This window comes from Coregonus clupeaformis, unplaced genomic scaffold (assembly GCF_020615455.1).
Source record: "Coregonus clupeaformis isolate EN_2021a unplaced genomic scaffold, ASM2061545v1 scaf0059, whole genome shotgun sequence".
Classification (NCBI taxonomy): Eukaryota; Metazoa; Chordata; class Actinopteri; order Salmoniformes; family Salmonidae; genus Coregonus; species Coregonus clupeaformis.
This window is the reverse complement of record NW_025533514.1, coordinates 187,163-210,014: the sequence shown is the minus strand read 5'-3', so window position 1 is coordinate 210,014 and position 22,852 is coordinate 187,163. Positions and strand designations below refer to the sequence as shown.

At 47.3% G+C, this 22,852-nt stretch overlaps 1 protein-coding gene across 1 annotated transcript in view; it reads right to left on the bottom strand.

Moving 5' to 3' along the window:
- Positions 1 to 19,085: 19,085 nt before the first annotated feature.
- The window catches only part of LOC121571063 (F-box/WD repeat-containing protein 7-like), a 48,622-nt gene continuing 44,855 nt past the window's right edge, over positions 19,086 to 22,852 (bottom strand). The window contains exon 11 of the mRNA XM_041882307.2: positions 19,086 to 19,771. Coding sequence (XP_041738241.1) covers positions 19,669 to 19,771 — 103 coding nt within the window. The 3' untranslated portion in view covers positions 19,086 to 19,668. The remainder of the gene's footprint in view (positions 19,772 to 22,852) is intronic.

The window sequence follows — 22,852 nt, the reverse complement described above, 5'->3', positions numbered from 1 at the left end:
AGTCTGGCCTCATACACAGTCTATACATCCTGTAGTAGTCTGGGTGGAGTTACAGTCTATACATCCTGTAGTAGTCTGGGTGGAGTTACAGTCTATACATCCTGTAGTAGTCTGGGTGGAGTTACAGTCTATACATCCTGTAGTAGTCTGGGTGGAGTTACAGTCTATACATCCTGTAGTAGTCTGGGTGGAGTTACAGTCTATACATCCTGCAGTAGTCTGGGTGGAGTTACAGTCTATACATCCTGTAGTAGTCTGGGTGGAGTTACAGTCTATACATCCTGCAGTAGTCTGGGTGGAGTTACAGTCTATACATCCTGCAGTAGTCTGGCCTCATACACAGTCTATACATCCTGCAGTAGTCTGGGTGGAGTTACAGTCTATACATCCTGTAGTAGTCTGGCCTCATACACAGTCTATACATCCTGCAGTAGTCTGGCCTCATACACAGTCTATACATCCTGTAGTAGTCTGGGTGGAGTTACAGTCTATACATCCTGCAGTAGTCTGGCCTCATACATAGTCTATACATCCTGCAGTAGTCTGGCCTCATACACAGTCTATACATCCTGCAGTAGTCTGGGTGGAGTTACAGTCTATACATCCTGCAGTAGTCTGGGTGGAGTTACAGTCTATACATCCTGTAGTAGTCTGGCCTCATACACAGTCTATACATCCTGCAGTAGTCTGGGTGGAGTTACAGTCTATACATCCTGTAGTAGTCTGGGTGGAGTTACAGTCTATACATCCTGCAGTAGTCTGGGTGGAGTTACAGTCTATACATCCTGCAGTAGTCTGGCCTCATACACAGTCTATACATCCTGCAGTAGTCTGGCCTCATACACAGTCTATACATCCTGTAGTAGTCTGGGTGGAGTTACAGTCTATACATCCTGTAGTAGTCTGGGTGGAGTTACAGTCTATACATCCTGCAGTAGTCTGGGTGGAGTTACAGTCTATACATCCTGTAGTAGTCTGGGTGGAGTTACAGTCTATACATCCTGCAGTAGTCTGGGTGGAGTTACAGTCTATACATCCTGCAGTAGTCTGGCCTCATACACAGTCTATACATCCTGCAGTAGTCTGGGTGGAGTTACAGTCTATACATCCTGTAGTAGTCTGGGTGGAGTTACAGTCTATACATCCTGCAGTAGTCTGGGTGGAGTTACAGTCTATACATCCTGTAGTAGTCTGGCCTCATACACAGTCTATACATCCTGTAGTAGTCTGGCCTCATACACAGTCTATACATCCTGCAGTAGTCTGGGTGGAGTTACAGTCTATACATCCTGCAGTAGTCTGGCCTCATACACAGTCTATACATCCTGTAGTAGTCTGGCCTCATACACAGTCTATACATCCTGCAGTAGTCTGGGTGGAGTTACAGTCTATACATCCTGTAGTAGTCTGGCCTCATACACAGTCTATACATCCTGTAGTAGTCTGGCCTCATACACAGTCTATACATCCTGTAGTAGTCTGGGTGGAGTTACAGTCTATACATCCTGTAGTAGTCTGGGTGGAGTTACAGTCTATACATCCTGTAGTAGTCTGGCCTCATACACAGTCTATACATCCTGCAGTAGTCTGGCCTCATACACAGTCTATACATCCTGTAGTAGTCTGGGTGGAGTTACAGTCTATACATCCTGTAGTAGTCTGGGTGGAGTTACAGTCTATACATCCTGCAGTAGTCTGGCCTCATACACAGTCTATACATCCTGCAGTAGTCTGGCCTCATACACAGTCTATACATCCTGTAGTAGTCTGGGTGGAGTTACAGTCTATACATCCTGCAGTAGTCTGGGTGGAGTTACAGTCTATACATCCTGCAGTAGTCTGGGTGGAGTTACAGTCTATACATCCTGTAGTAGTCTGGGTGGAGTTACAGTCTATACATCCTGCAGTAGTCTGGGTGGAGTTACAGTCTATACATCCTGCAGTAGTCTGGGTGGAGTTACACAGTCTATACATCCTGCAGTAGTCTGGGTGGAGTTACAGTCTATACATCCTGTAGTAGTCTGGCCTCATACACAGTCTATACATCCTGTAGTAGTCTGGGTGGAGTTACAGTCTATACATCCTGCAGTAGTCTGGCCTCATACACAGTCTATACATCCTGTAGTAGTCTGGCCTCATACACAGTCTATACATCCTGCAGTAGTCTGGGTGAGTTACAGTCTATACATCCTGCAGTAGTCTGGGTGGAGTTACAGTCTATACATCCTGCAGTAGTCTGGGTGGAGTTACAGTCTATACATCCTGTAGTAGTCTGGCCTCATACACAGTCTATACATCCTGTAGTAGTCTGGGTGGAGTTACAGTCTATACATCCTGTAGTAGTCTGGCCTCATACACAGTCTATACATCCTGTAGTAGTCTGGGTGGAGTTACAGTCTATACATCCTGTAGTAGTCTGGCCTCATACACAGTCTATACATCCTGCAGTAGTCTGGCCTCATACACAGTCTATACATCCTGCAGTAGTCTGGGTGGAGTTACAGTCTATACATCCTGTAGTAGTCTGGGTGGAGTTACAGTCTATACATCCTGTAGTAGTCTGAGTGGAGTTACAGTCTATACATCCTGTAGTAGTCTGGGTGGAGTTACAGTCTATACATCCTGCAGTAGTCTGGCCTCATACACAGTCTATACATCCTGTAGTAGTCTGGCCTCATACACAGTCTATACATCCTGCAGTAGTCTGGGTGGAGTTACAGTCTATACATCCTGTAGTAGTCTGGGTGGAGTTACAGTCTATACATCCTGTAGTAGTCTGGGTGGAGTTACAGTCTATACATCCTGTAGTAGTCTGGCCTCATACACAGTCTATACATCCTGCAGTAGTCTGGCCTCATACACAGTCTATACATCCTGCAGTAGTCTGGCCTCATACACAGTCTATACATCCTGTAGTAGTCTGGGTGGAGTTACAGTCTATACATCCTGTAGTAGTCTGGCCTCATACACAGTCTATACATCCTGTAGTAGTCTGGGTGGAGTTACAGTCTATACATCCTGTAGTAGTCTGGGTGGAGTTACAGTCTATACATCCTGCAGTAGTCTGGGTGGAGTTACAGTCTATACATCCTGTAGTAGTCTGGCCTCATACACAGTCTATACATCCTGTAGTAGTCTGGGTGGAGTTACAGTCTATACATCCTGTAGTAGTCTGGGTGGAGTTACAGTCTATACATCCTGCAGTAGTCTGGGTGGAGTTACAGTCTATACATCCTGTAGTAGTCTGGCCTCATACACAGTCTATACATCCTGTAGTAGTCTGGGTGGAGTTACAGTCTATACATCCTGTAGTAGTCTGGCCTCATACACAGTCTATACATCCTGCAGTAGTCTGGCCTCATACACAGTCTATACATCCTGCAGTAGTCTGGCCTCATACACAGTCTATACATCCTGCAGTAGTCTGGGTGGAGTTACAGTCTATACATCCTGTAGTAGTCTGGCCTCATACACAGTCTATACATCCTGTAGTAGTCTGGCCTCATACACAGTCTATACATCCTGCAGTAGTCTGGGTGGAGTTACAGTCTATACATCCTGTAGTAGTCTGGGTGGAGTTACAGTCTATACATCCTGTAGTAGTCTGGCCTCATACACAGTCTATACATCCTGCAGTAGTCTGGGTGGAGTTACAGTCTATACATCCTGCAGTAGTTTGGGTGGAGTTACAGTCTATACATCCTGCAGTAGTCTGGGTGGAGTTACAGTCTATACATCCTGCAGTAGTCTGGCCTCATACACAGTCTATACATCCTGTAGTAGTCTGGGTGGAGTTACAGTCTATACATCCTGTAGTAGTCTGGGTGGAGTTACAGTCTATACATCCTGCAGTAGTCTGGGTGGAGTTACAGTCTATACATCCTGCAGTAGTCTGGGTGGAGTTACAGTCTATACATCCTGTAGTAGTCTGGGTGGAGTTACAGTCTATACATCCTGCAGTAGTCTGGGTGGAGTTACAGTCTATACATCCTGTAGTAGTCTGGGTGGAGTTACAGTCTATACATCCTGTTGTAGTCTGGGTGGAGTTACAGTCTATACATCCTGCAGTAGTCTGGGTGGAGTTACAGTCTATACATCCTGCAGTAGTCTGGGTGGAGTTACAGTCTATACATCCTGCAGTAGTCTGGGTGGAGTTACAGTCTATACATCCTGCAGTAGTCTGGGTGGAGTTACAGTCTATACATCCTGTAGTAGTCTGGCCTCATACACAGTCTATACATCCTGCAGTAGTCTGGGCGGAGTTACAGTCTATACATCCTGCAGTAGTCTGGGTGGAGTTACAGTCTATACATCCTGCAGTAGTCTGGGTGGAGTTACAGTCTATACATCCTGCAGTAGTCTGGCCTCATACACAGTCTATACATCCTGTAGTAGTCTGGCCTCATTCACAGTCTATACATCCTGCAGTAGTCTGGGTGGAGTTACAGTCTATACATCCTGTAGTAGTCTGGGTGGAGTTACAGTCTATACATCCTGCAGTAGTCTGGGTGGAGTTACAGTCTATACATCCTGCAGTAGTCTGGCCTCATACACAGTCTATACATCCTGCAGTAGTCTGGGTGGAGTTACAGTCTATACATCCTGCAGTAGTCTGGGTGGAGTTACAGTCTATACATCCTGCAGTAGTCTGGCCTCATACACAGTCTATACATCCTGTAGTAGTCTGGGTGGAGTTACAGTCTATACATCCTGCAGTAGTCTGGGTGGAGTTACAGTCTATACATCCTGCAGTAGTCTGGGTGGAGTTACAGTCTATACATCCTGTAGTAGTCTGGGTGGAGTTACAGTCTATACATCCTGTAGTAGTCTGGCCTCATACACAGTCTATACATCCTGTAGTAGTCTGGCCTCATACACAGTCTATACATCCTGCAGTAGTCTGGGTGGAGTTACAGTCTATACATCCTGTAGTAGTCTGGCCTCATACACAGTCTATACATCCTGTAGTAGTCTGGCCTCATACACAGTCTATACATCCTGCAGTAGTCTGGCCTCATACACAGTCTATACATCCTGCAGTAGTCTGGGTGGAGTTACAGTCTATACATCCTGCAGTAGTCTGGGTGGAGTTACAGTCTATACATCCTGCAGTAGTCTGGGTGGAGTTACAGTCTATACATCCTGTAGTAGTCTGGCCTCATACACAGTCTATACATCCTGTAGTAGTCTGGGTGGAGTTACAGTCTATACATCCTGCAGTAGTCTGGCCTCATTCACAGTCTATACATCCTGCAGTAGTCTGGCCTCATACACAGTCTATACATCCTGTAGTAGTCTGGGTGGAGTTACAGTCTATACATCCTGTAGTAGTCTGGCCTCATACACAGTCTATACATCCTGCAGTAGTCTGGGTGGAGTTACAGTCTATACATCCTGTAGTAGTCTGGGTGGAGTTACAGTCTATACATCCTGTAGTAGTCTGGGTGGAGTTACAGTCTATCCATCCTGCAGTAGTCTGGGTGGAGTTACAGTCTATACATCCTGTAGTAGTCTGGCCTCATTCACAGTCTATACATCCTGCAGTAGTCTGGGTGGAGTTACAGTCTATACATCCTGTAGTAGTCTGGCCTCATACACAGTCTATACATCCTGCAGTAGTCTGGGTGGAGTTAGAGTCTATACATCCTGCAGTAGTCTGGGTGGAGTTACAGTCTATACATCCTGTAGTAGTCTGGGTGGAGTTACAGTCTATACATCCTGCAGTAGTCTGGGTGGAGTTACAGTCTATACATCCTGTAGTAGTCTGGCCTCATTCACAGTCTATACATCCTGCAGTAGTCTGGGTGGAGTTACAGTCTATACATCCTGCAGTAGTCTGGCCTCATACACAGTCTATACATCCTGCAGTAGTCTGGGTGGAGTTACAGTCTATACATCCTGCAGTAGTCTGGGTGGAGTTACAGTCTATACATCCTGCAGTAGTCTGGGTGGAGTTACAGTCTATACATCCTGTAGTAGTCTGGGTGGAGTTACAGTCTATACATCCTGTTGTAGTCTGGGTGGAGTTACAGTCTATACATCCTGCAGTAGTCTGGGTGGAGTTACAGTCTATACATCCTGCAGTAGTCTGGGTGGAGTTACAGTCTATACATCCTGCAGTAGTCTGGGTGGAGTTACAGTCTATACATCCTGCAGTAGTCTGGGTGGAGTTACAGTCTATACATCCTGTAGTAGTCTGGCCTCATACACAGTCTATACATCCTGCAGTAGTCTGGGCGGAGTTACAGTCTATACATCCTGCAGTAGTCTGGGTGGAGTTACAGTCTATACATCCTGCAGTAGTCTGGGTGGAGTTACAGTCTATACATCCTGCAGTAGTCTGGCCTCATACACAGTCTATACATCCTGTAGTAGTCTGGCCTCATTCACAGTCTATACATCCTGCAGTAGTCTGGGTGGAGTTACAGTCTATACATCCTGTAGTAGTCTGGGTGGAGTTACAGTCTATACATCCTGCAGTAGTCTGGGTGGAGTTACAGTCTATACATCCTGCAGTAGTCTGGCCTCATACACAGTCTATACATCCTGCAGTAGTCTGGGTGGAGTTACAGTCTATACATCCTGCAGTAGTCTGGGTGGAGTTACAGTCTATACATCCTGCAGTAGTCTGGCCTCATACACAGTCTATACATCCTGTAGTAGTCTGGGTGGAGTTACAGTCTATACATCCTGCAGTAGTCTGGGTGGAGTTACAGTCTATACATCCTGCAGTAGTCTGGGTGGAGTTACAGTCTATACATCCTGTAGTAGTCTGGGTGGAGTTACAGTCTATACATCCTGTAGTAGTCTGGCCTCATACACAGTCTATACATCCTGTAGTAGTCTGGCCTCATACACAGTCTATACATCCTGCAGTAGTCTGGCCTCATACACAGTCTATACATCCTGCAGTAGTCTGGGTGAGTTACAGTCTATACATCCTGCAGTAGTCTGGGTGGAGTTACAGTCTATACATCCTGCAGTAGTCTGGGTGAGTTACAGTCTATACATCCTGTAGTAGTCTGGCCTCATACACAGTCTATACATCCTGTAGTAGTCTGGGTGGAGTTACAGTCTATACATCCTGCAGTAGTCTGGCCTCATTCACAGTCTATACATCCTGCAGTAGTCTGGCCTCATATACAGTCTATACATCCTGTAGTAGTCTGGGTGGAGTTACAGTCTATACATCCTGTAGTAGTCTGGCCTCATACACAGTCTATACATCCTGCAGTAGTCTGGGTGGAGTTACAGTCTATACATCCTGCAGTAGTCTGGGTGGAGTTACAGTCTATACATCCTGCAGTAGTCTGGGTGGAGGTACAGTCTATACATCCTGCAGTAGTCTGGGTGGAGTTACAGTCTATACATCCTGTAGTAGTCTGGCCTCATACACAGTCTATACATCCTGCAGTAGTCTGGGCGGAGTTACAGTCTATACATCCTGCAGTAGTCTGGGTGGAGTTACAGTCTATACATCCTGCAGTAGTCTGGGTGGAGTTACAGTCTATACATCCTGCAGTAGTCTGGCCTCATACACAGTCTATACATCCTGTAGTAGTCTGGCCTCATTCACAGTCTATACATCCTGCAGTAGTCTGGTGGAGTTACAGTCTATACATCCTGTAGTAGTCTGGGTGGAGTTACAGTCTATACATCCTAGAGTAGTCTGGGTGGAGTTACAGTCTATACATCCTGCAGTAGTCTGGCCTCATACACAGTCTATACATCCTGCAGTAGTCTGGGTGGAGTTACAGTCTATACATCCTGCAGTAGTCTGGGTGGAGTTACAGTCTATACATCCTGCAGTAGTCTGGCCTCATACACAGTCTATACATCCTGTAGTAGTCTGGGTGGAGTTACAGTCTATACATCCTGCAGTAGTCTGGGTGGAGTTACAGTCTATACATCCTGCAGTAGTCTGGGTGGAGTTACAGTCTATACATCCTGTAGTAGTCTGGGTGGAGTTACAGTCTATACATCCTGTAGTAGTCTGGCCTCATACACAGTCTATACATCCTGTAGTAGTCTGGCCTCATACACAGTCTATACATCCTGCAGTAGTCTGGCCTCATACACAGTCTATACATCCTGCAGTAGTCTGGGTGGAGTTACAGTCTATACATCCTGCAGTAGTCTGGGTGGAGTTACAGTCTATACATCCTGCAGTAGTCTGGGTGGAGTTACAGTCTATACATCCTGTAGTAGTCTGGCCTCATACACAGTCTATACATCCTGTAGTAGTCTGGGTGGAGTTACAGTCTATACATCCTGCAGTAGTCTGGCCTCATTCACAGTCTATACATCCTGCAGTAGTCTGGCCTCATACACAGTCTATACATCCTGTAGTAGTCTGGGTGGAGTTACAGTCTATACATCCTGTAGTAGTCTGGCCTCATACACAGTCTATACATCCTGCAGTAGTCTGGGTGGAGTTACAGTCTATACATCCTGTAGTAGTCTGGGTGGAGTTACAGTCTATACATCCTGTAGTAGTCTGGGTGGAGTTACAGTCTATCCATCCTGCAGTAGTCTGGGTGGAGTTACAGTCTATACATCCTGTAGTAGTCTGGCCTCATTCACAGTCTATACATCCTGCAGTAGTCTGGGTGGAGTTACAGTCTATACATCCTGTAGTAGTCTGGCCTCATACACAGTCTATACATCCTGCAGTAGTCTGGGTGGAGTTAGAGTCTATACATCCTGCAGTAGTCTGGGTGGAGTTACAGTCTATACATCCTGTAGTAGTCTGGGTGGAGTTACAGTCTATACATCCTGCAGTAGTCTGGGTGGAGTTACAGTCTATACATCCTGTAGTAGTCTGGCCTCATTCACAGTCTATACATCCTGCAGTAGTCTGGGTGGAGTTACAGTCTATACATCCTGCAGTAGTCTGGCCTCATACACAGTCTATACATCCTGCAGTAGTCTGGGTGGAGTTACAGTCTATACATCCTGCAGTAGTCTGGGTGGAGTTACAGTCTATACATCCTGCAGTAGTCTGGGTGGAGTTACAGTCTATACATCCTGCAGTAGTCTGGGTGGAGTTACAGTCTATACATCCTGTAGTAGTCTGGCCTCATACACAGTCTATACATCCTGCAGTAGTCTGGGTGGAGTTACAGTCTATAAATCCTGTAGTAGTCTGGGTGAGTTACAGTCTATACATCCTGCAGTAGTCTGGGTGGAGTTACAGTCTATACATCCTGCAGTAGTCTGGCCTCATACACAGTCTATACATCCTGCAGTAGTCTGGCCTCATACACAGTCTATACATCCTGTAGTAGTCTGGGTGGAGTTACAGTCTATACATCCTGTAGTAGTCTGGGTGGAGTTACAGTCTATACATCCTGCAGTAGTCTGGGTGGAGTTACAGTCTATACATCCTGTAGTAGTCTGGGTGGAGTTACAGTCTATACATCCTGCAGTAGTCTGGGTGGAGTTACAGTCTATACATCCTGCAGTAGTCTGGCCTCATACACAGTCTATACATCCTGCAGTAGTCTGGGTGGAGTTACAGTCTATACATCCTGTAGTAGTCTGGGTGGAGTTACAGTCTATACATCCTGCAGTAGTCTGGGTGGAGTTACAGTCTATACATCCTGTAGTAGTCTGGCCTCATACACAGTCTATACATCCTGTAGTAGTCTGGCCTCATACACAGTCTATACATCCTGCAGTAGTCTGGGTGGAGTTACAGTCTATACATCCTGCAGTAGTCTGGCCTCATACACAGTCTATACATCCTGTAGTAGTCTGGCCTCATACACAGTCTATACATCCTGCAGTAGTCTGGGTGGAGTTACAGTCTATACATCCTGTAGTAGTCTGGCCTCATACACAGTCTATACATCCTGTAGTAGTCTGGCCTCATACACAGTCTATACATCCTGTAGTAGTCTGGGTGGAGTTACAGTCTATACATCCTGTAGTAGTCTGGCCTCATACACAGTCTATACATCCTGCAGTAGTCTGGCCTCATACACAGTCTATACATCCTGTAGTAGTCTGGGTGGAGTTACAGTCTATACATCCTGTAGTAGTCTGGGTGGAGTTACAGTCTATACATCCTGCAGTAGTCTGGCCTCATACACAGTCTACACATCCTGCAGTAGTCTGGCCTCATACACAGTCTATACATCCTGTAGTAGTCTGGGTGGAGTTACAGTCTATACATCCTGCAGTAGTCTGGGTGGAGTTACAGTCTATACATCCTGCAGTAGTCTGGGTGGAGTTACAGTCTATACATCCTGTAGTAGTCTGGGTGGAGTTACAGTCTATACATCCTGCAGTAGTCTGGGTGGAGTTACAGTCTATACATCCTGCAGTAGTCTGGGTGGAGTTACAGTCTATACATCCTGCAGTAGTCTGGGTGGAGTTACAGTCTATACATCCTGCAGTAGTCTGGCCTCATACACAGTCTATACATCCTGTAGTAGTCTGGCCTCATACACAGTCTATACATCCTGCAGTAGTCTGGGTGGAGTTACAGTCTATACATCCTGCAGTAGTCTGGGTGGAGTTACAGTCTATACATCCTGCAGTAGTCTGGGTGGAGTTACAGTCTATACATCCTGTAGTAGTCTGGCCTCATACACAGTCTATACATCCTGTAGTAGTCTGGCCTCATACACAGTCTATACATCCTGTAGTAGTCTGGCCTCATACACAGTCTATACATCCTGTAGTAGTCTGGGTGGAGTTACAGTCTATACATCCTGTAGTAGTCTGGCCTCATACACAGTCTATACATCCTGTAGTAGTCTGGCCTCATACACAGTCTATACATCCTGTAGTAGTCTGGGTGGAGTTACAGTCTATACATCCTGTAGTAGTCTGGGTGGAGTTACAGTCTATACATCCTGTAGTAGTCTGGCCTCATACACAGTCTATACATCCTGTAGTAGTCTGGGTGGAGTTACAGTCTATACATCCTGTAGTAGTCTGGGTGGAGTTACAGTCTATACATCCTGTAGTAGTCTGGCCTCATACACAGTCTATACATCCTGTAGTAGTCTGGGTGGAGTTACAGTCTATACATCCTGTAGTAGTCTGGCCTCATACACAGTCTATACATCCTGCAGTAGTCTGGCCTCATACACAGTCTATACATCCTGCAGTAGTCTGGCCTCATACACAGTCTATACATCCTGCAGTAGTCTGGCCTCATACACAGTCTATACATCCTGCAGTAGTCTGGCCTCATACACAGTCTATACATCCTGCAGTAGTCTGGCCTCATACACAGTCTATACATCCTGCAGTAGTCTGGCCTCATACACAGTCTATACATCCTGCAGTAGTCTGGGTGGAGTTACAGTCTATACATCCTGTAGTAGTCTGGCCTCATACACAGTCTATACATCCTGCAGTAGTCTGGCCTCATACACAGTCTATACATCCTGTAGTAGTCTGGGTGGAGTTACAGTCTATACATCCTGTAGTAGTCTGGGTGGAGTTACAGTCTATACATCCTGTAGTAGTCTGGGTGGAGTTACAGTCTATACATCCTGTAGTAGTCTGGCCTCATACACAGTCTATACATCCTGCAGTAGTCTGGGTGGAGTTACAGTCTATACATCCTGTAGTAGTCTGGGTGGAGTTACAGTCTATACATCCTGCAGTAGTCTGGGTGGAGTTACAGTCTATACATCCTGCAGTAGTCTGGGTGGAGTTACAGTCTATACATCCTGTAGTAGTCTGGCCTCATACACAGTCTATACATCCTGCAGTAGTCTGGGTGGAGTTACAGTCTATACATCCTGTAGTAGTCTGGGTGGAGTTACAGTCTATACATCCTGCAGTAGTCTGGCCTCATACACAGTCTATAACATCCTGCAGTAGTCTGGGTGGAGTTACAGTCTATACATCCTGTAGTAGTCTGGGTGGAGTTACAGTCTATACATCCTGTAGTAGTCTGGGTGGAGTTACAGTCTATACATCCTGTAGTAGTCTGGGTGGAGTTACAGTCTATACATCCTGTAGTAGTCTGGGTGGAGTTACAGTCTATACATCCTGTAGTAGTCTGGGTGGAGTTACAGTCTATACATCCTGTAGTAGTCTGGGTGGAGTTACAGTCTATACATCCTGTAGTAGTCTGGGTGGAGTTACAGTCTATACATCCTGCAGTAGTCTGGCCTCATACACAGTCTATACATCCTGCAGTAGTCTGGCCTCATACACAGTCTATACATCCTGTAGTAGTCTGGGTGGGAGTTACAGTCTATACATCCTGTAGTAGTCTGGCCTCATACACAGTCTATACATCCTGTAGTAGTCTGGGTGGAGTTACAGTCTATACATCCTGTAGTAGTCTGGGTGGAGTTACAGTCTATACATCCTGCAGTAGTCTGGGTGGAGTTACAGTCTATACATCCTGTAGTAGTCTGGCCTCATACACAGTCTATACATCCTGTAGTAGTCTGGCCTCATACACAGTCTATACATCCTGCAGTAGTCTGGGTGGAGTTACAGTCTATACATCCTGTAGTAGTCTGGCCTTATACACAGTCTATACATCCTGCAGTAGTCTGGGTGGAGTTACAGTCTATACATCCTGCAGTAGTCTGGCCTCATACACAGTCTATACATCCTGCAGTAGTCTGGGTGGAGTTACAGTCTATACATCCTGTAGTAGTCTGGCCTCATACACAGTCTATACATCCTGTAGTAGTCTGGGTGGAGTTACAGTCTATATATCCTGCAGTAGTCTGGCCTCATACACAGTCTATACATCCTGTAGTAGTCTGGCCTCATACACAGTCTATACATCCTGTAGTAGTCTGGGTGGAGTTACAGTCTATACATCCTGTAGTAGTCTGGCCTCATACACAGTCTATACATCCTGTAGTAGTCTGGGTGGAGTTACAGTCTATATATCCTGCAGTAGTCTGGCCTCATACACAGTCTATACATCCTGTAGTAGTCTGGCCTCATACACAGTCTATACATCCTGCAGTAGTCTGGCCTCATACACAGTCTATACATCCTGCAGTAGTCTGGGTGGAGTTACAGTCTATACATCCTGTAGTAGTCTGGCCTCATACACAGTCTATACATCCTGTAGTAGTCTGGGTGGAGTTACAGTCTATACATCCTGCAGTAGTCTGGCCTCATACACAGTCTATACATCCTGTAGTAGTCTGGCCTCATACACAGTCTATACATCCTGCAGTAGTCTGGGTGGAGTTACAGTCTATACATCCTGTAGTAGTCTGGGTGGAGTTACAGTCTATACATCCTGCAGTAGTCTGGCCTCATACACAGTCTATACATCCTGCAGTAGTCTGGCCTCATACACAGTCTATACATCCTGTAGTAGTCTGGGTGGAGTTACAGTCTATACATCCTGCAGTAGTTTGGGTGGAGTTACAGTCTATACATCCTGCAGTAGTCTGGGTGGAGTTACAGTCTATACATCCTGCAGTAGTCTGGCCTCATACACAGTCTATACATCCTGTAGTAGTCTGGGTGGAGTTACAGTCTATACATCCTGTAATAGTCTGGGTGGAGTTACAGTCTATACATCCTGCAGTAGTCTGGGTGGAGTTACAGTCTATACATCCTGTAATAGTCTGGGTGGAGTTACAGTCTATACATCCTGCAGTAGTCTGGGTGGAGTTACAGTCTATACATCCTGTAGTAGTCTGGGTGGAGTTACAGTCTATACATCCTGCAGTAGTCTGGGTGGAGTTACAGTCTATACATCCTGTAGTAGTCTGGGTGGAGTTACAGTCTATACATCCTGTTGTAGTCTGGGTGGAGTTACAGTCTATACATCCTGCAGTAGTCTGGGTGGAGTTACAGTCTATACATCCTGCAGTAGTCTGGGTGGAGTTACAGTCTATACATCCTGCAGTAGTCTGGGTGGAGTTACAGTCTATACATCCTGCAGTAGTCTGGGTGGAGTTACAGTCTATACATCCTGTAGTAGTCTGGCCTCATACACAGTCTATACATCCTGCAGTAGTCTGGGCGGAGTTACAGTCTATACATCCTGCAGTAGTCTGGGTGGAGTTACAGTCTATACATCCTGCAGTAGTCTGGGTGGAGTTACAGTCTATACATCCTGCAGTAGTCTGGCCTCATACACAGTCTATACATCCTGTAGTAGTCTGGCCTCATTCACAGTCTATACATCCTGCAGTAGTCTGGGTGGAGTTACAGTCTATACATCCTGTAGTAGTCTGGGTGGAGTTACAGTCTATACATCCTGCAGTAGTCTGGGTGGAGTTACAGTCTATACATCCTGCAGTAGTCTGGCCTCATACACAGTCTATACATCCTGCAGTAGTCTGGGTGGAGTTACAGTCTATACATCCTGCAGTAGTCTGGCCTCATACACAGTCTATACATCCTGTAGTAGTCTGGGTGGAGTTACAGTCTATACATCCTGCAGTAGTCTGGGTGGAGTTACAGTCTATACATCCTGCAGTAGTCTGGGTGGAGTTACAGTCTATACATCCTGTAGTAGTCTGGCCTCATACACAGTCTATACATCCTGTAGTAGTCTGGGTGGAGTTACAGTCTATACATCCTGCAGTAGTCTGGCCTCATTCACAGTCTATACATCCTGCAGTAGTCTGGCCTCATACACAGTCTATACATCCTGTAGTAGTCTGGGTGGAGTTACAGTCTATACATCCTGTAGTAGTCTGGCCTCATACACAGTCTATACATCCTGCAGTAGTCTGGGTGGAGTTACAGTCTATACATCCTGTAGTAGTCTGGGTGGAGTTACAGTCTATACATCCTGTAGTAGTCTGGGTGGAGTTACAGTCTATCCATCCTGCAGTAGTCTGGGTGGAGTTACAGTCTATACATCCTGTAGTAGTCTGGCCTCATTCACAGTCTATACATCCTGCAGTAGTCTGGGTGGAGTTACAGTCTATACATCCTGTAGTAGTCTGGCCTCATACACAGTCTATACATCCTGCAGTAGTCTGGGTGGAGTTAAAGTCTATACATCCTGCAGTAGTCTGGGTGGAGTTACAGTCTATACATCCTGTAGTAGTCTGGGTGGAGTTACAGTCTATACATCCTGCAGTAGTCTGGGTGGAGTTACAGTCTATACATCCTGTAGTAGTCTGGCCTCATTCACAGTCTATACATCCTGCAGTAGTCTGGGTGGAGTTACAGTCTATACATCCTGCAGTAGTCTGGCCTCATACACAGTCTATACATCCTGCAGTAGTCTGGGTGGAGTTACAGTCTATACATCCTGCAGTAGTCTGGGTGGAGTTACAGTCTATACATCCTGCAGTAGTCTGGGTGGAGTTACAGTCTATACATCCTGCAGTAGTCTGGGTGGAGTTACAGTCTATACATCCTGCAGTAGTCTGGGTGGAGTTACAGTCTATACATCCTGCAGTAGTCTGGGTGGAGTTACAGTCTATACATCCTGTAGTAGTCTGGCCTCATACACAGTCTATACATCCTGCAGTAGTCTGGGTGGAGTTACAGTCTATACATCCTGCAGTAGTCTGGGTGGAGTTACAGTCTATACATCCTGCAGTAGTCTGGGTGGAGTTACAGTCTATACATCCTGCAGTAGTCTGGGTGGAGTTACAGTCTATACATCCTGCAGTAGTCTGGGTGGAGTTACAGTCTATACATCCTGCAGTAGTCTGGGTGGAGTTACAGTCTATACATCCTGCAGTAGTCTGGGTGGAGTTACAGTCTATACATCCTGCAGTAGTCTGGGTGGAGTTACAGTCTATACATCCTGCAGTAGTCTGGGTGGAGTTACAGTCTATACATCCTGTAGTAGTCTGGCCTCATACACAGTCTATACATCCTGCAGTAGTCTGGGTGGAGTTACAGTCTATACATCCTGCAGTAGTCTGGGTGGAGTTACAGTCTATACATCCTGCAGTAGTCTGGGTGGAGTTACAGTCTATACATCCTGCAGTAGTCTGGGTGGAGTTACAGTCTATACATCCTGCAGTAGTCTGGGTGGAGTTACAGTCTATACATCCTGCAGTAGTCTGGGTGGAGTTACAGTCTATACATCCTGCAGTAGTCTGGGTGGAGTTACAGTCTATACATCCTGCAGTAGTCTGGGTGGAGTTACAGTCTATACATCCTGCAGTAGTCTGGGTGGAGTTACAGTCTATACATCCTGTAGTAGTCTGGCCTCATACACAGTCTATACATCCTGTAGTAGTCTGGCCTCATACACAGTCTATACATCCTGTAGTAGTCTGGGTGGAGTTACAGTCTATACATCCTGTAGTAGTCTGGCCTCATACACAGTCTATACATCCTGTAGTAGTCTGGCCTCATACACAGTCTATACATCCTGTAGTAGTCTGGGTGGAGTTACAGTCTATACATCCTGTAGTAGTCTGGCCTCATACACAGTCTATACATCCTGTAGTAGTCTGGGTGGAGTTACAGTCTATACATCCTGCAGTAGTCTGGCCTCATACACAGTCTATACATCCTGTAGTAGTCTGGGTGGAGTTACAGTCTATACATCCTGTAGTAGTCTGGCCTCATACACAGTCTATACATCCTGCAGTAGTCTGGCCTCATACACAGTCTATACATCCTGTAGTAGTCTGGCCTCATACACAGTCTATACATCCTGTAGTAGTCTGGCCTCATACACAGTCTATACATCCTGCAGTAGTCTGGCCTCATACACAGTCTATACATCCTGCAGTAGTCTGGCCTCATACACAGTCTATACATCCTGTAGTAGTCTGGCCTCATACACAGTCTATACATCCTGTAGTAGTCTGGGTGGAGTTACAGTCTATACATCCTGCAGTAGTCTGGGTGGAGTTACAGTCTATACATCCTGTAGTAGTCTGGCCTCATACACAGTCTATACATCCTGTAGTAGTCTGGGTGGAGTTACAGTCTATACATCCTGCAGTAGTCTGGGTGGAGTTACAGTCTATACATCCTGTAGTAGTCTGGGTGGAGTTACAGTCTATACATCCTGTAGTAGTCTGGCCTCATACACAGTCTATACATCCTGTAGTAGTCTGGCCTCATACACAGTCTATACATCCTGTAGTAGTCTGGGTGGAGTTACAGTCTATACATCCTGTAGTAGTCTGGGTGGAGTTACAGTCTATACATCCTGTAGTAGTCTGGGTGGAGTTACAGTCTATACATCCTGTAGTAGTCTGGCCTCATACACAGTCTATACATCCTGTAGTAGTCTGGGTGGAGTTACAGTCTATACATCCTGTAGTAGTCTGGCCTCATACACAGTCTATACATCCTGTAGTAGTCTGGGTGGAGTTACAGTCTATACATCCTGTAGTAGTCTGGCCTCATACACAGTCTATACATCCTGTAGTAGTCTGGGTGGAGTTACAGTCTATACATCCTGTAGTAGTCTGGCCTCATACACAGTCTATACATCCTGTAGTAGTCTGGGTGGAGTTACAGTCTATACATCCTGCAGTAGTCTGGGTGGAGTTACAGTCTATACATCCTGTAGTAGTCTGGGTGGAGTTACAGTCTATACATCCTGTAGTAGTCTGGCCTCATACACAGTCTATACATCCTGTAGTAGTCTGGGTGGAGTTACAGTCTATACATCCTGCAGTAGTCTGGGTGGAGTTACAGTCTATACATCCTGCAGTAGTCTGGGTGGAGTTACAGTCTATACATCCTGTAGTAGTCTGGGTGGAGTTACAGTCTATACATCCTGTAGTAGTCTGGGTGGAGTTACAGTCTATACATCCTGCAGTAGTCTGGCCTCATACACAGTCTATACATCCTGCAGTAGTCTGGGTGGAGTTACAGTCTATACATCCTGTAGTAGTCTGGGTGGAGTTACAGTCTATACATCCTGTAGTAGTCTGGCCTCATACACAGTCTATACATCCTGTAGTAGTCTGGGTGGAGTTACAGTCTATACATCCTGTAGTAGTCTGGCCTCATACACAGTCTATACATCCTGCAGTAGTCTGGGTGGAGTTACAGTCTATACATCCTGTAGTAGTCTGGCCTCATACACAGTCTATACATCCTGTAGTAGTCTGGCCTCATACACAGTCTATACATCCTGCAGTAGTCTGGCCTCATACACAGTCTATACATCCTGTAGTAGTCTGGGTGGAGTTACAGTCTATACATCCTGTAGTAGTCTGGGTGGAGTTACAGTCTATACATCCTGCAGTAGTCTGGGTGGAGTTACAGTCTATACATCCTGTAGTAGTCTGGGTGGAGTTACAGTCTATACATCCTGCAGTAGTCTGGCCTCATACACAGTCTATACATCCTGTAGTAGTCTGGGTGGAGTTACAGTCTATACATCCTGCAGTAGTCTGGCCTCATACACAGTCTATACATCCTGTAGTAGTCTGGGTGGAGTTACAGTCTATACATCCTGTAGTAGTCTGGGTGGAGTTACAGTCTATACATCCTGTAGTAGTCTGGGTGGAGTTACAGTCTATACATCCTGTAGTAGTCTGGGTGGAGTTACAGTCTATACATCCTGCAGTAGTCTGGGTGGAGTTACAGTCTATACATCCTGCAGTAGTCTGGGTCACTCAGTTTGGCCTTTGGGCGGTCGGTCAGTCAGTCCGTCAGGTCGGTAGGCCTGTCAGTCCGTCCGTCAGGCCGGTAGGCCTGTCAGTCAGTCCGTCAGGTCGGTAGGCCTGTCAGTCAGTCCGTCAGGTCGGTAGGCCTGTCAGTCAGTCCGTCAGGTCGGTAGGCCTGTCAGTCAGTCCGTCAGGTCGGTAGGGCCTGTCGGTCAGTCCGTCCAGGTCGGTAGGCCTGTCAGTCAGTCCGTCAGGTCGGTAGGCCTGTCAGTCAGTCCGTCAGGTCGGTAGGCCTGTCAGTCAGTCCGTCAGTCCGTTAGGCCTGTCAGTCAGTCCGTCAGGTCGGTAGGCCTGTCAGTCAGTCCGTCAGGTCGGTAGGCCTGTCGGTCAGTCCGTCCAGGTCGGTAGGCCTGTCAGTCAGTCCGTCAGGTCGGTTAGGCCTGTCAGTCAGTCCGTCAGGTCGGTAGGCCTGTCAGTCAGTCCGTCAGGTCGGTAGGCCTGTCAGTCAGTCCGTCAGGTCGGTAGGCCTGTCAGTCAGTCCGTCAGTCCGTTAGGCCTGTCAGTCAGTCCGTCAGGTCGGTAGGCCTGTCAGTCAGTCCGTCAGGTCGGTAGGCCTGTCAGTCAGTCCGTCAGGTCGGTAGGCCTGTCAGTCAGTCCGTCAGGTCGGTAGGCCTGTCAGTCAGTCCGTCAGGTCGGTAGGCCTGTCAGTCAGTCCGTCAGGTCGGTAGGCCTGTCAGTCAGTCCGTCAGTCCGTTAGGCCTGTCAGTCAGTCGTATAGCCTTAATGAGTCCTCTCCTGGTTTCCTCCAGTCACAGAAGACTCAAAGTACCGTCTCTTCACCAGTATACCAGTGTCAAGCAGAGTTTTAGGTCAGAAAGAAAAGATGGGGGTTTGGTTACCCAGTGTTGTGGTGAGGAAAGAGGGGACATTTTGGAGTCATCTCCTGGTGGTATATTGACATCTCCAGATACAATGACACTCAGTCCTTCCATAGGGGGATTGTTACATTGTCCTCTGTCTTACCTCCTCCTAACCACTTTCCTCATCATCACAAGTTTTCCGTCCCCGTATGAGGATATTGGGTCCCTCTTCGATTACTTCACATCCTTATCCAATGACATGACATCCTCTCCTGATGAAACCCTGTCCCTCTTCGATGACATCACTTGTGGTTGTCAGTGAGATCAAAGTCCAGCACCATGAGTTTAGTCTCCTCTGTCCCGTTCCTGCTGCCAACTGCCGCTACCAGTCTAGTGTTAGACACCCTGGAGAGAGGAGAGAGAGGGTTAGTGTTACCAGTCTGGTGTTAGACACCCTGGAGAGAGGAGAGAGAGGGTTAGTGTTACCAGTCTGGTGTTAGACACCCTGGAGAGAGGAGAGAGAGGGTTAGTGTTACCAGTCTGGTGTTAGACACCCTGGAGAGAGGAGAGAGAGGGTTAGTGTTACCAGTCTGGTGTTAGACACCCTGGAGAGAGGAGAGAGGGTTAGTGTTACCAGTCTGGTGTTAGACACCCTGGAGAGAGGAGAGAGAGAGGGTTAGTGTTACCAGTCTGGTGTTAGACACCCTGGAGAGAGGAGAGAGAGAGGGTTAGTGTTACCAGTCTGGTGTTAGACACCCTGGAGAGAGGAGAGAGGGTTAGTGTTACCAGTCTAGTGTTAGACACCCTGGAGAGAGGAGAGAGAGAGGGTTAGTGTTACCAGTCTGGTGTTAGACACCCTGGAGAGAGGAGAGAGAGGTTAGTGTTACCAGTCTGGTGTTAGACACCCCTGGAGAGAGGAGAGAGAGAGGGTTAGTGTTACCAGTCTGGTGTTAGACACCCTGGAGAGAGGAGAGAGAGAGGGTTAGTGTTTACCAGTCTGGTGTTAGACACCCTGGAGAGAGGAGAGAGAGAGGGTTAGTGTTAGCCAGTCTGGTGTTAGACACCCTGGAGAGAGGAGAGAGAGAGGGTTAGTGTTAGCCAGTCTGGTGTTAGACACCCTGGAGAGAGGAGAGAGAGAGGGTTAGTGTTACCAGTCTGGTGTTAGACACCCTGGAGAGAGGAGAGAGGGTTAGTGTTACCAGTCTGGTGTTAGACACCCTGGAGAGAGGAGAGAGAGAGGGTTAGTGTTACCAGTCTGGTGTTAGACACCCTGGAGAGAGGAAGAGAGAGGGGTTAGTGTTACCAGTCTGGTGTTAGACACCCTGGAGAGAGGAGAGAGAGGGTTAGTGTTACCAGTCTGGTGTTAGACACCCTGGAGAGAGGAGAGAGAGAGGGTTAGTGTTACCAGTCTGGTGTTAGAGCACCCTGGAGAGAGGAGAGAGAGAGGGTTAGTGTTACCAGTCTGGTGTTAGACACCCTGGAGAGAGGAGAGAGAGAGGGTTAGTGTTACCAGTCTGGTGTTAGACACCCTGGAGAGAGGAGAGAGAGAGGGGTTAGTGTTACCAGTCTGGTGTTAGACACCCTGGAGAGAGGAGAGAGGGGGTTAGTGTTACCAGTCTGGTGTTAGACACCCTGGAGAGAGGAGAGAGAGGGGTTAGTGTTACCAGTCTGGTGTTAGACACCCTGGAGAGAGGGAGAGAGAGGGTTAGTGTTACCAGTCTGGTGTTAGACACCCTGGAGAGAGGAGAGAGAGAGGGGTTAGTGTTACCAGTCTGGTGTTAGACACCCTGGAGAGAGGAGAGAGAGAGGGTTAGTGTTACCAGTCTGGTGTTAGACACCCTGGAGAGAGGAGAGAGAGGGGTTAGTGTTACCAGTCTGGTGTTAGACACCCTGGAGAGAGGAGAGAGAGAGGGTTAGTGTTACCAGTCTGGTGTTAGACACCCTGGAGAGAGGAGAGAGAGAGGGTTAGTGTTACCAGTCTGGTGTTAGACACCCTGGAGAGAGGAGAGAGAGGGGGTTAGTGTTACCAGTCTGGTGTTAGACACCCTGGAGAGAGGAGAGAGAGAGGTTAGTGTTACCAGTCTGGTGTTAGACACCCTGGAGAGAGGAGAGAGAGGGTTAGTGTTACCAGTCTGGTGTTAGACACCCTGGAGAGAGGAGAGAGAGGGTTAGTGTTACCAGTCTGGTGTTAGACACCCTGGAGAGAGGAGAGAGAGGGTTAGTGTTACCAGTCTGGTGTTAGACACCCTGGAGAGAGGAGAGAGAGAGGGTTAGTGTTACCAGTCTGGTGTTAGACACCCTGGAGAGAGGAGAGAGAGGGTTAGTGTTACCAGTCTGGTGTTAGACACCCTGGAGAGAGGAGAGAGAGGGTTAGTGTTACCAGTCTGGTGTTAGACACCCTGGAGAGAGGAGAGAGAGGGTTAGTGTTACCAGTCTGTGTGTTAGACACCCTGGAGAGAGGAAGAGAGAGAGGTTAGTGTTACCAGTCTGGTGTTAGACACCCTGGAGAGAGGAGAGAGAGGGTTAGTGTTACCAGTCTGGTGTTAGAGCACCCTGGAGAGAGGAGAGAGAGAGGGTTAGTGTTACCAGTCTGGTGTTAGACACCCTGAGAGAGAGAGAGAGAGGGTTAGTGTTACCAGTCTGGTGTTAGACACCCTGGAGAGAGGAGAGAGAGGGTTAGTGTTACCAGTCTGGTGTTAGACACCCTGGAGAGAGGAGAGAGAGGGTTAGTGTTACCAGTCTGGTGTTAGACACCCTGGAGAGAGGAGAGAGAGATGGTTAGTGTTACCAGTCTGGTGTTAGACACCCTGGAGAGAGGAGAGAGAGGGTTAGTGTTACCAGTCTGGTGTTAGACACCCTGGAGAGAGGAGAGAGAGGGTTAGTGTTACCAGTCTGGTGTTAGACACCCTGGAGAGAGAGGAGAGAGAGAGGGTTAGTGTTACCAGTCTGGTGTTAGACACCCTGGAGAGAGGAGAGAGAGGGGTTAGTGTTACCAGTCTGGTGTTAGACACCCTGGAGAGAGGGAGAGAGAGGGTTAGTGTTACCAGTCTGGTGTTAGAGCACCCTGGAGAGGGGAGAGGAGAGAGAGAGGGTTAGTGTTACCAGTCTGGTGTTAGACACCTGGAGAGAGAGAGAGAGAGGGTTAGTGTTACCAGTCTGGTGTTAGACACCCTGGAGAGAGGAGAGAGAGAGGGTTAGTGTTACCAGTCTGGTGTTAGACACCCTGGAGAGAGGAGAGAGAGAGGGTTAGTGTTACCAGTCTGGTGTTAGACACCCTGGAGAGAGGAGAGAGAGGGTTAGTGTTACCAGTCTGGTGTTAGACACCCTGGAGAGAGGAGAGAGAGGGGGTTAGTGTTACCAGTCTGGTGTTAGACACCCTGGAGAGAGGGAGAGAGGGTTAGTGTTACCAGTCTGGTGTTCCGAGACACCCTGGAGAGAGGAGAGAGAGGGGTTAGTGTTACCAGTCTGGTGTTAGACACCCTGGAG